This window comes from Tasmannia lanceolata, unplaced genomic scaffold (assembly GCF_043159265.1).
Source record: "Tasmannia lanceolata isolate RefF3 unplaced genomic scaffold, GAP_Taslan_0.1 ptg000015l, whole genome shotgun sequence".
NCBI lineage: Eukaryota > Viridiplantae > Streptophyta > Magnoliopsida > Canellales > Winteraceae > Tasmannia > Tasmannia lanceolata.
In genome coordinates, this window is record NW_027518692.1 from 26,895,463 (window position 1) to 26,908,255 (window position 12,793).

Sequence of the window (12,793 nt, forward strand, 5' to 3'; positions counted from 1 at the left end):
AAACTGACAAGTTGGGGGCATTATGATTTATGGAGATTTTATTGTTTTTTATTTAATTTTTGGGTACAGTTTCAATGGGCTTTGGTGGGCCCTATCAAACAAAGAAAAGAAAACATAAACAGTGTTTTAGTTCAAATCTTGGAGGCTTACTTATTAGGAAAGTTTTCAAGTGGAGAAAGTGGTATATTTGTGTTAGGATAAGTAACTAGTGGTAGGTGAAAGAGTCCTTAATTGTCTTTGCAAGTAAAGAGTCCAATTTATAAGTTATATACCGTTAGAAGTTGGTCTTTTGGATTTCTTGGACCCTTTCTATTTTTATTTGTGCTTCTCTAAAATAAAAAAAAATTTGTTTTATTTTGGTTGATCTAAGGGTTGAAATTGATCATATAACAATGGTTGATGTAAACTTCATTTACCTTCATCCGTGTAGAAGATGAAAAGAAAGTAGAGAGGAAAATGAAGATGAAGTTGAAAATGCAAATTAAGTTGTATTACACAAAATCTTGGGTTATACTAGTGTTCTATACATTTTAAATTTGGTGGGGGTTAGTTTGATGTCTACTCGAGGATATTTTGGTTATCTGATTATTAGTTCATGCATATCAAGGTTGCAAGCTTGCATTGGCTCTAAACAAGATAACGTCAGTGAATTTTAGGGGAAGCTTGCACGCTTCCATTTTTATTATGGAATTGAATGTTTTAGTTTTCCATTAGTTCTGATGTTCCTTTTAGGAAAGACATAGCAAAATTTTTAAGTTCAAGTGCTTTAAAATTGAAACAGGAAAAACAAAAGGATGAGAAGAACAGTAGCAAAAAATAAAACATATCTACATATTTTGTTAGGCCTACCATTTATTACTAGTTACTACCATGTTAACATCTATCCAAAAGTAACATAATCTAAGACATTATTGTTATTGTTAAACCCCATCATTTGATACGGGATGTTTTTTCAACTGAGTATGCCCTTATGGGCATCTAACTTATCTATAACAATGGTAAAAAAATAAATATAAGACAACTGGAATGACTGAATATGGGATTTTTTTCAATGGAGTATGCCCTTATGGGCATCTAACTTATATATAACAATGGTAAAAAGATATATATAAGACAACTGGAATGACTGAAACAGTCCAGAGTTCACCAGAACACAAATACAGTTTCTGGACCGGGTCCAGTTTTCTTGCTAGAATGGAACATTTTGTAGATTTCATCTGGAACGGAATGGAATTGAAAACTAGGATTGGCAATAGAAAGAATAGAACAAGCTTTTTCCACTATTCCGGCCAATGGATTGGTGTGAGAGGCCTTGCACATGTAACTGTTATATGAAACAAGTTTATGTATAGCATCTTTTCCTGTTACTGGCTCTGGTTCACCACTCTCACCACCCCATTGAGTTGTCATTTTCCCTGTCACATTGGCTGTAGAGAAGGCAATAACTTCTGTTGTACTTCCAAAGCAACTTTATTTTAATCTTGTGCCGGTATAGATTCGGTGGCAATTGTAACTTGGGATATGATATGGCAGAAAATATGTTTGGTAGATCTTGAAGTTTCTTTATTTTTCTTAATGATTTATGATCGTCACAATAATATCAATATAAAGGCAGAGTAATCCAAGCATGTTGAATTAGTACTCTTGGTCTAGAATAAATGCCATTAAACTTAGTGTGCATACTGGGACATGGTATTATATAATCTTCTATTGCTGAGATCAAGTTTACGAGAAAAACTTTCTTCAAATGGGTTTTAAGATCGTGTTGTTTTATTATCCTTGGCACTGTTGCTATCATATTGCCTATATAACATTGCATTTGATCTGCGTTAACAGGTGGGCATAGCCATTGCCGCACGCAAATATGATCTTGATACTGCCACCCCATTCCAAACTTCAGATATTTTGAATCTCCAACCTGTGGTAAAGCATTCAGTTCCAGTATGTTCAGAAGCCAGGGATCTTGTTGAAACAGGGAAGACCCGATTGGTCGAGGTATGTGTAATCTTGGTTTTAAATTTCAGCCGAAATTTCGGCCGGGACTGAAGTTTATACCGAAACCGAAATTTTAAAAATTTCGGCCATTTCGGCCTAAATATTAAGATTTACACCAAAATTTTGGTTTCGGCCTCATCGAGATTACATCCAAATTTCGAACCTTGTGTATAATATGTTATTGTATTGAGCCAGATATCATGCCAATGTGTTCAGTTGGAAGGATTTTATGGTGAATTTAATTTCAGTTTGGATAGATGTAGCTATACACATTATTTGATGTTCTTGTGTCACAGGGAATGCTTAACGAAGCATATACTTCATTTTCTGAAGCATTTTCTGTACTTCAACAAGTAAGTTTTTTTCCTTTAGTTTGCGGCCTTCTATGTATCTCCTTTTGAAGCTCTTATGATCTGTTCAATGATGGATTTTGCAGGTTACCGGTCCTATGCATCGAGAAGTTGCTAACTGTTGTCGGTAATCATCAAGTACTCAATATCATTCAAAAAAAAAAAAAAATCATCAAGTACTCAATCATTTTGTGTAATATTTGGTTCAATTTTCAACTTGTCCATTTCTGAACCTTAATTTGGAAACTATTCTACCCTGAATCCTGTCAGTGGTTGCATGCAATAAGACTAATACACATGAATGAGTTATTTGTTCAAACTTGGATTATGTGCCAATTTATTGGCACCTCTCACACTGAATGCTTTTTTTTTAATATATCTCGAATGTTTTCTTTGGAAGTCAAGAAAATTTGTACTTTTTTTCTATTGCAAACCCAATGAATAAGGTTCAAATGATGGTTGCAGCTTTAGTCTGATGTACAGGAATGGTTACTGTATGGTCCCTTGTAATACCTTTTACTTGGTTTTAGCTTGTGTCCAGACCATACATTTCTTGCTGCCAATATTTATCGTTATTGCTCTCTTTTGGTGTGACATGTCACGGAAATTTCATGCTTGGACAGATTTAAGATCATTGATGGAAATTCTTTAAAGACCAACTCCGAAGTAAAACACTAAAGGCGAATTAATTAACTTTTCGAACACTTAATCTGAAATTGGGACTAGTTGCGCTATTTTATATGAAGATTAACCCATTAAGCTCGACAGGTTCTCCAAAGGATAAAATTGCAAATCCTCGTGTTTGCGCCAAAGTGGTATCAGAGCCTAGGTCACATCAGAATGATTGGAGGAAGTTCTCCTTAGAGTCATGATGGTTTCACATTTCTGGACATTTTATAGAATTTGGGAAATAGGTGGCTTGCAGAATGACTCCAGTAATTGGTCGTTTAGATTAGACTTTACTAGTATATATAACCATGTGTGTGTGTGGTTCCTAAGGGATACAATTTTGTCCTAATCAACCGACTTCATCCAGAAAAATTTCTTTTTTTATAGGACATGAAGTTGATAGCGAGATCTTGAATCAACTAGTTGGTCTCATGGTATATCTCAGTACAGAGGATGATACTAGACATACGGGAAGCTGTAACGATCCATTGAACAGAGAAATTGAAGGATTCAAACTGAACCTGAATGTCCAATAGATGAAGCTCACCACTATACTCGTGGTATGGATGAGACTCCTGTGTGACAATGTGGCTCTCTGTTCTACTGACAGTGTTAATGGATCTCATGCTTGATATTTGATGTAAATAGTGTCTCTGGCAATTGGCTATGATTCAGAATGGGTTATGCCCTTTTTTTCTTTTCAACTGTTAATTTCGACTTATAAGCTTTTCTGGTTAATAGCATCAGCTTATATGCATTTATATGTACTCGAGTTAGATGCCAAGTCGGTTTATTACCAGGATGGACCGAAAACAGTAAAGTTGATATGTTTGAGTTCTTCACCAGTAATAGTGCTTTACTTCCAATGCCCTATCTTGGGCTGTTCTGTTTCTTTTAGGCTTTGTTCGTTTATGATTATGACAACTGATTGTGAGCCCAAAACCAATTATTGGACTGAAAATTATATTTAGCTTCAGGGCGGCCCAGTGCACGAGGCTCCCTCCATTGCGGGGCCTGGGGAGGGCTAGATGTACATAGCCTTACGCTTGCTTTGCAGATGGTGGGGGGGGGGGGGGGGGGGGGGGGGCACGCTATATGTCCCTGTGCCCCTGCTCCCACCAATGTAAGGAGGTGAACGACACTCTGAGAGAACAAGCATGTGCAAACATCCTTTTCCTTTTCCTGTTTATTTTTATTTTTTAATAGGTGAAGATTTTATTAGAAAGCTCGACCGAGATGATCGTAGCAAAACAAGAAGATACAAAGAAATTACAAAAAACAAAAACAGACCAAAACAAACGGAGAGCAAAACCAAAAAAAAAAAAAAAAAAACTGTTTATATTCTGTTTATGTTAAGCATGTTCCTGTTATGTTAAGCATGTAAGAGTGATTTGGTTTCTCTTATATGAACTGGCATCAGTTATTCGGATGCCTTGCCTGATTAGAACAAATTCTAGAGCAGAAAAGGATTTTATCAACTGAAAAACCTGTTTATATTCTCTTGACATCGAAACTTAAATTTGTCCACGGTGTTCTCAATTTTCAGGTATCTTGCCATGGTCCTATATCATGCAGGAGACATGGCGGGAGCTATAACACAGCAGCATAAAGAGCTTATTATAAATGAGCGCTGCCTTGGTTTGGATCACCCCGATACTGCTCACAGGTAGACACTCATTCCTGATTTTTTCTTTCACATCATTCATCATGAACAAGGTTTAAAATTTCAGTTTCACATAGCCAAAACAGGAATTTCAGCTTTGGTAAAAAAAAAAAAAAAATTTTTATTATTGTGCTGAAATTTCAGCCATTTTTTTTTTTTGAAAAAAAGTAAATTTCAGAAAAAAATTAAAATTTATATTTTCCCGAAATTTAAAAAAGCAAAGTTCAGAAAATAAAATAAAATTACATTTTCCCGAAATTTCCGAGTTATGTACTTTCGGTGTCGATCTAACCGAAATCCGAAAGTTCGACTGAAATTTAAAACCATGATTATGAACTCGTACCTTTACTTCATGGCTTACTCTGTGATTGTGCTCTTGCAGCTATGGAAATATGGCTCTTTTCTACCATGGCCTAAACCAAACAGGACTTGCACTACGTCATATGTCACGGACATTGCTCCTGCTGAGTTTATCTTGTGGGCCAGATCATCCTGATGTTACTTCAACTTATATAAATGTAGCAATGATGTATCAGGATATAGGAAAGATGAATATTGCTCTGCGTTATTTACAAGACGCCTTGAAAAAGAATGAGCGGCTTCTTGGTGAGGAGCACATTCAAACTGCAGTATGTTACCATGCTCTGGCCATTGCCTTCAACTGTATGGGAGCATACAAGCTTTCTCTCCAGGCATGTATCTAGTTCTTGGATAAATCTGTTTTTTTTTTAATGATATCTTGGAGAAATCTATTGTAGGTTTACCCACGGATTTGTGTTTAATGGGGTGATGCCCAAAACTTGTGTTTGGCAGCATGAAAAGAAAACATATGATATACTAGTCAAGCAACTCGGGGAGGAGGATTCAAGGACGCTTGACTCTCAAAACTGGATAAAGACATTCAAAATGCGTGATCTTCAGGTAAATGCTTGTCACATTAATCGTGGTTTTTAAATAAGAGTTTTTCCACTTGTTTTATTGGGTTAGCATCTATTTTTTTATGTTTAATGGCTTAGTTTCCAGCCAATTGACCAGAGCAGCGTCTGAGCTTTTGGTGGCCTTATCCATACAGTAATCCATACAGAAATTACCTTATTTAGAGTGTTTGCATGTATTACCTTTGAGAAAATATACCTTATTTTGGTCAAACGAAAAACTGGAGTATGAATAAAAAAAATGAAAACCTAGAGTATGCAATTTTTCTGGTGTGTTCCAGTTCTTAGTCCAATCCTTTGGCTCGGAATCATTTTTTCCAATTTTGTTCAAGAATTCCCTCTTTGCTTGGTATATTTGTATAGCATTTTTTTCTAACAGCAGAACACATTGTGTGGAGTGTAATGTAGAATTACCTGGGCCCTGTTCGGATTGCAAGAAAAACATTTCTGACAAGAATAATTTTCTTGGAATTTTTTTTGTTTCCATGATTTAGAGGGAAATGATATATTTATGGTTAATTTAGAGAGATAACATCATAAATTGAAGTTCACTCTAAATAAAAATTGAATGGGGAGTTTCAAATTATCTTTTTTCGGGTGTTATAAAAGTAGGAAATTTTAAAAATATTTTTCCTTTCCAAACATTTCCCAAAAATTCTTGCAATCCAAACAGGGCCTAAATTTGGTAAACATTTGTATAAGTCATAAGTGATTCAGTTCCACTTTAGGTTTGTTTTTGTGTTGTTGAACACTGCAGCGAGTACCTCTTTGGTCCTGTGCATAAGTTTCACTCTTGCTTTCCTTTTAATTTATTTTAATAATTACGAGAAAAATCAACAAGCAGGATCTTGTAATAAATATGGACTTCTGGCATGATTTTTCTTTTGGGGCAGGTAAATGCGCAGAAGCAGAAAGGTCAAGCAGTGAGTGCAGCTTCTGCCCAGAAGGCCATTGACATTTTGAAGGTATTTCTGGATCATTTTGTTTTTTCTTGACAATTCTCATGAGGAGTTCAGCTTTAATGGCCTCTTTGTATATCACCAAAACTGGTCCTGATTTGCAAATGAGACATTGATGCCTCTTTTGGAAGCCATTAATTATATCATTTCTAAAACTATTATAACCATTATTAGCAAATAATACCATTTAATTCCATAACCGTTTGCATATAAAGATTATATGCAAATAATTTTTGGAGGTATCCAAAGATGCCCCTAATATTAAATCACGGTCCCATGGGTCAGTCGATGGTGCTCGGCCTTGAGCCAAGGATTTAAATTTTGGTTTCGGTGTCGGTTTTGGCCACCATGGAAAGCAAAATATTTCGGTTTCAATGGAAATTTCGGCCGAAATCATGTAAAATTTGAAGAAAAAAAAATCGGTGGAAATTTCAGAAATTAATTTCGGCAATTTCGGTGGAAATCTTAAAAATTTAGCCGAAATCTTGTAAACTTCTGTGGAAATCTTGTAAATAACCCGAAATTTCGGAATTTCGGACAAAATTTCACTGATATCTTTGAAAACACGAATCAATGTACTTTCGTTGTCGGTTTGGACCGAAACCGAAATATTTTGGCCGAAATTTCTGATTTCGGCTGAAATTTAAAACTATGCCTTGAGCTTGTCTTGGGTTTTAAGTTCAATTACTCCGAGACTGTGTTTGAACCATCAATCATGGTAACTTCTGAGATTAACCCTCTTTGATAATACATATTTTATACTGACCCAATTATTTTCTACAAGTTGTTGTGCATCCATTTTGACTTGGATGTTTTTCTAATGGTTAACACGATAGGCAAACCCGGATCTTATACAGGCATTCCAAGCTGCATCTGGAAGATCTGGGAGTGTTGGGTCATCATCCAACAAATCCCTTAGTGCAGCAATAATTGGTGACACCCTTCCTCGAGGAAGGGGAGTTGATGAACGTGCTGCCCGAGCAGCAGCCGAAGTCAGAAAGAAAGCGGCCGCAAGGGGCCTCCTTGTACGTCCACATGGTATCCCTGTCCAAGCTTTGCCGCCACTCACACAACTTCTTAACATCATCAACTCTGGGGTGACCCCAGGCTCTCCAACCAATATGCAAGCAAATGAACCAGAGAAAGAGGGTGACGGCCCCGCCGCAAATGGTGCAGAAAATTCCAAGGAAAATGGACTTGTCGGGAGCCAAGATCATGCTCCTGTTGGCTTGGGCACTGGGTTAGGTTCCTTTGATTCGAAAAAACCGAAACTAAAACCGAAGGTTACAGATTGAATGATATGGCAATAAATCGACCCTGAAAATACTTTGACTGAGATTTTGTTGCTGGGGAGATGGGTTTTGCTCCATATTGACGGAGGAACTGCATTGACAGGTAAGCTATGGCAATCTTATTATTCTTGGATTTCAGTCACCTTGACATGGCCTTCACACTGAATGCTTAAGTTTTTGAATGGCAAAAAAAGTCACCCCCACCTCCCACCTCCCACCTCCCACCTCCCAACTCTGATTTACCTATTTCATGTGAGTTTTTCCTTAATGTTGTTCATAGATATGCTTTGAATTTTGAGAAGGATTCAAATTTGAAGGTGGGAACTCTAATATCTACATGTAATCTGAGAACAATCAGCTAAAATGCTGATTATTTAGGTTTTCTTATGGGGGTCATGCCGATGAGATAGACTCCAAAGAGGCTGCATTTTTTAAATTAGGGTTGTCCCCTTTTCTTTGTTTATGTAACTGCAGTGTGATCACACTGTAGGATGAACTTGAGATCAATCAAATTTTATCTGAAGTGCATTTTATCATTTTCAGGTAGCAGTTAAAAAGCAAGTTGGGTGCTGGAGCTAAACTAATAATTTCTTTTTTGATCTCCTCTGTGCTAATTTGTCTTTGGCTTTTCTCAAGGGGAGCTTTTCTGCCTATTTGCCAGTATGATCTTATTGATTTGTTCGGATGGTTGGGATCATCCCATGGAAATGATTTTTGGGGCACAACCTATTTACATTGTGGCCCATCAAATGGACGGCTTGGATCATCCGATGGTGTTTTGAAAAGAACTGAACTATGCATGCTTATACCATATAAGCATGCACATGCTTAGTTGTACCATATAAGCATGAATTTATCACCGCACTTTCAAGAAAACGGCAAATGTGCTCTTGTAACTAAACTAGCATTCTTGGCTCATGCTATGCATGGGTATAAAATAATGGGCTCCACCACATCAAAACATGAGGTCTAAAAATGGTGAGCCCCACCCTATGCATGGGGTCGGGTGGAGATTGTGCGATCCACCCCATCAAAATATGAGGAAAAATGGTAGGCCCTCAATGCATGGAGTTGGCGGGATCCACCCTATTAAGGATTTGGATGGAGATGATGGGTCCACTCAACTCAATTCAACTAAGCCTTTGTCACAAACTAGTTGGGGTCGGCTAGATGATAGGTCCACTCATGGGTGTAAAACGGTGGGCCTCACCATATTGCATGGGTTTGGGTATATATGCCAAGCATCTCCAAACTTCGAAGTCCTAAAATTACTCCTACTGGGTTTGCAATCCTAAATTCAAGACTGTAAGCCATTAAATTTGTCATCAGGCTACATTTCCAAGTGTTCATCAATTAGGCAAGCTTCACTTTGCATGGTGTGTCGATGTTCATTTTAAATCTGCTCAAACTGCAATAACATGAATTTGGGCAATGCAAAAGAATCAAACACTCTGCACCCTTAGCAAGAAATATTTGGAAGATGAGTGGTAGAAGATACAAAAGGTCAATGCCCCAAGTTTCTTCTAACCATTCAACAGGTGCCAAAGACCCATATATTAAAGAGAACAATTTATTTTGAGAAACTGAATTTATCATGAACCTAACTGTGGGAGCCGGCTCTCCTCCCAACCCCCCTACCCACTTGAGAAACTAAATTTATGGTTGCCAAACATTGCCAAAGTGCATGGCTTTACACAAAACAGACCAATGAATTGGCTTACTGATGAATATATGTAACAAAGAAGGGTATGGGTGCAATTCTGCTTACAGTGGTGATTTGGTGCTTTACAAGGACCACCCATATGAAAAAACCCAAGCGAAAAACAAAACTACTAGCGCAAGTATTTGCAAAGGGCTAGAAGTACAAGCAAAAACACGTTTAGATTTTTGGAGATATGTTAGGAAAATGCTAAACCGGAAGGCACCCATTTATGACCATGTGTTGTGACTTGCTTGAAGAAGAAATATAGGGACATTCACCCACTTACTCAGCAAAGAAATCAGGTCACATGGCTAGAAAAGGATCTGGGCATGTGGCTAAAATGCATTGGTCATCATGGATAGGGCACCCTATTTATATCTCGTTGTCTTTTTTGAGATCTTGTAAGCTTTCATTACTCTATTCCCATAAGCTAATGTTAGGGTGAAAATTCACCCATCCAATAAATGAGCAAGCCAAACAAAAAAAGCGCTTAAAAGGGAACTCCATGCCCCTTTTTTTGAATGGTAGGGAACTCCATGCCCTACATGGCAATTTCCCCAAAATCAAGGATATACTTGGAAGTAGGGGTGTAAACGAGCCGAGCCGAGCTTGGCCACGCCAGGCTCGGCTCGTTAAGTTCAAAAGCTCGGCTCGGCTCGTGAGCCTTATCGAGCTCGGGTTATATTAAGTTCACACACCTCATCTTCCCTGGACAGCCTATCTAGTGTAATTTGACTACTCTTTTTACATTACGGGGGTGGTCCAAGTAACAAATGGGGTTCCAAAAAAGAAGTGACATATTTTGCCTCCCCCTTTCACTCCTTGGACAACCCTTGTAGTGTATATATATTAAATTCTTAACGAGCCGAGCCTAGCTCGGGCTCGGGCTCGGCTCGTTAAGCTTAACGAGCCTGGCCAGCCGGCTCGGCTTGGCTCGTTAAGGATTCGAGCCGAGCTCGCGCAAGCTTCCGACCCCGAGCCAAAATTGACACCCTTACTTGGAAGCCAAGTTCTATAAGGAAAATACAAAATCTCTAGGATAAACATGGAAACCAATTCCATGGGAGAGTCATTCAATAGAAAAGACTCTAAGAAAGGTACGCTTCTCAAGCTGCCAAGGACTCCAAATCTATAAAAAGAACCCTACGCTCAAAGGTTCGCATCTTCTTTCACCCCATGATAAGAGATTTGCTAGCATCCATCACAGAAGGCATTTCGCGGATGGTCTGTTGCATGTCAGAGCTGCCACGTCAGATTAATTAAATGAATGAAGACAAAATCTGCTGAAAGTGAGCCTTTGTGGCTCCTCTCACATGCAACAGACCATCTGCGAAATGCCTTATACAATGGATGCTAGCAAATCCCCCATAATAATGTCAAGTCTCTCTTTCTCCACGAGTTAGTCTATTTTATGCCGATTTATGACTTGAGCGTCCCCGAAATCCACACTCTGGGGCCCTCTAATGTCATGTTCTTTGTGCGCAGGCCTTCCAAAGCATCCGAGTTCATCTACAGTGCTCGGCAGAGGCCCAGGTACGGACTTTGGCATCATCAGCTAACATTATACCTGAAAAGGTTTAAAGGGCTTTTTGCAAAAGAAGTCTTCTACTTTGCTTTATTTGTAAAAAAACAATCTCTTTTTTTTTTAAGGGCAGTGATAAATCGACCCCATATAGGGCAGTGCTGAGAGAGAGAGAGAGAGAGAGAGAGAGAGAGAGAGAGAGAGAGAGAGAGAGAGAGAGAGAGAGAGAGAGAGAGAGAGAGGCATGGGGTCCATTTAAGATATTAGGGGGTCTATTTATCACTGCGCTTTTTCAATGGTGAAAAGATTTATTAATAAGAATAGGAGCGAGAGGTTGAATATAGATAAACCTAGAAAATAAAGAGAGAAGAAGCAAATAGAAAGCACAATAGTGAGTAATATTTGCGACCAACTTACAATTTGAATGAAGGTGATGATGGCGTCTGAATCCGGGTCTGCGATCGCGAGGTCGGTAGAGGGCCTCCGCGGGGTCTGCAATCACAAACAAAGGGGGTCAGGGGGTCCGGGGTGGGTCCCGGACGACCACTTCGACACCTAAGTCAGATCCTTTGACAATCAATATAAAGGACAGCGAGAAGAGGAGGGGGTTTGATCAGGGTTACCAGGACCAAAACGCGGGTTCTTTTCTGGGTGCGGGGATGAGTGGGTCAGAGGGGACTAGCAGGGAGAGTAGGATTAAGTTCCTAGTCTTCTCTGTTGTTTCCTCGCTTCTTTTTCCGGTTGTTATGCGAGAGCTGAGAAAAATGATGTCTTTCCAAAAGACGTGATGGATCACTCTCTTCTTCCCTTCCCTTCCCTCCCTTTTAAAGGGACGCGCGCGGACCTTTTCATCATTATGGAGAGAAAACCTTCATTTGTAGGATTGGGCTGTTCACCTGCTCTGCCGGCGCGCGTGGCTTTACTGGATATTTTCTCGCCTTTCTTCATGATGGTTAGGCTTTATTTGTGCATGGACGACACGTGGCGATATCTGAGGGCGACGCCGTATTTGTGTCCCATCAGGTGATGCTCACATTTGAGTGAATTTTGCAAATCGGGTTACCCTATCTATTTGCGACCAAAATTACCCATGGTACAATTTTTTGTCTTGTAAAGACCAAAATGTCCTTACATGTGAACAATCGAAAATTTCTTTGTAAAAAGACCAGAAATGAAGGTGATGCTCGCTTATATGTTTTGATAGTATCCACCAACTCAACCCGAACCCATGCAATGGGTGGAACCTGCCATTTTGCCTCATGTGTTTTGATAGGTCCCACGATCTCCACCCAAGCTCGTGCCTGGGTAGGGCCCACTAATTTGCTCATTATTTTACACCGATAATAACGTGGGCCAAGACTGCTAGCATATGCAGAGTAGAAGACTCCTTTTGCTAAAAACCAGCAAGGGGCTGTTTGGTTACGCGGATTTTAGAATCTGGGATTCCTTCAAAATTGTAGCTAAGAGACAAATAGAAGAAGCGAGACAAGCCGTCGTTTTTTACTTATTTTTTACTTCTCACCCTTCTTTCCGTCAACAAGAGAGTGGCAGATCCTCCCATATTTCCAGGTTTTAGAAATCTCCGGATGTGGGAGAGATTTTTAAAACCTGAATTTCTCACTTAAAATCTAAGAAACACTATCAGGACAGCACACAACAGCTTGATCATAACGCTTTTTTACACTGTTTTCAAACTAAAAACCTGG

The 12,793-nt window shown here is 38.9% G+C and overlaps 1 protein-coding gene across 3 annotated transcripts in view; it reads left to right on the forward strand.

The window, feature by feature from the left end:
* Positions 1–8,399, forward strand: part of LOC143845872 (clustered mitochondria protein-like) — a 43,206-nt gene extending 34,807 nt beyond the window's left edge. For 2 of the 3 annotated variants that reach the window (XM_077354279.1, XM_077354280.1), the window contains 8 exons: positions 1,837–1,995; positions 2,292–2,348; positions 2,432–2,472; positions 4,561–4,680; positions 5,060–5,369; positions 5,491–5,598; positions 6,506–6,577; positions 7,408–8,399. In XM_077354279.1, the coding sequence (XP_077210394.1) occupies positions 1,837–1,995; positions 2,292–2,348; positions 2,432–2,472; positions 4,561–4,680; positions 5,060–5,369; positions 5,491–5,598; positions 6,506–6,577; positions 7,408–7,866 (1,326 nt within the window). In that variant the 3' untranslated portion in view covers positions 7,867–8,399. The remainder of the gene's footprint in view (positions 1–1,836; positions 1,996–2,291; positions 2,349–2,431; positions 2,473–4,560; positions 4,681–5,059; positions 5,370–5,490; positions 5,599–6,505; positions 6,578–7,407) is intronic. The other variant, XM_077354281.1, reaches the window with a different exon arrangement.
* Positions 8,400–12,793: the final 4,394 nt, after the last annotated feature.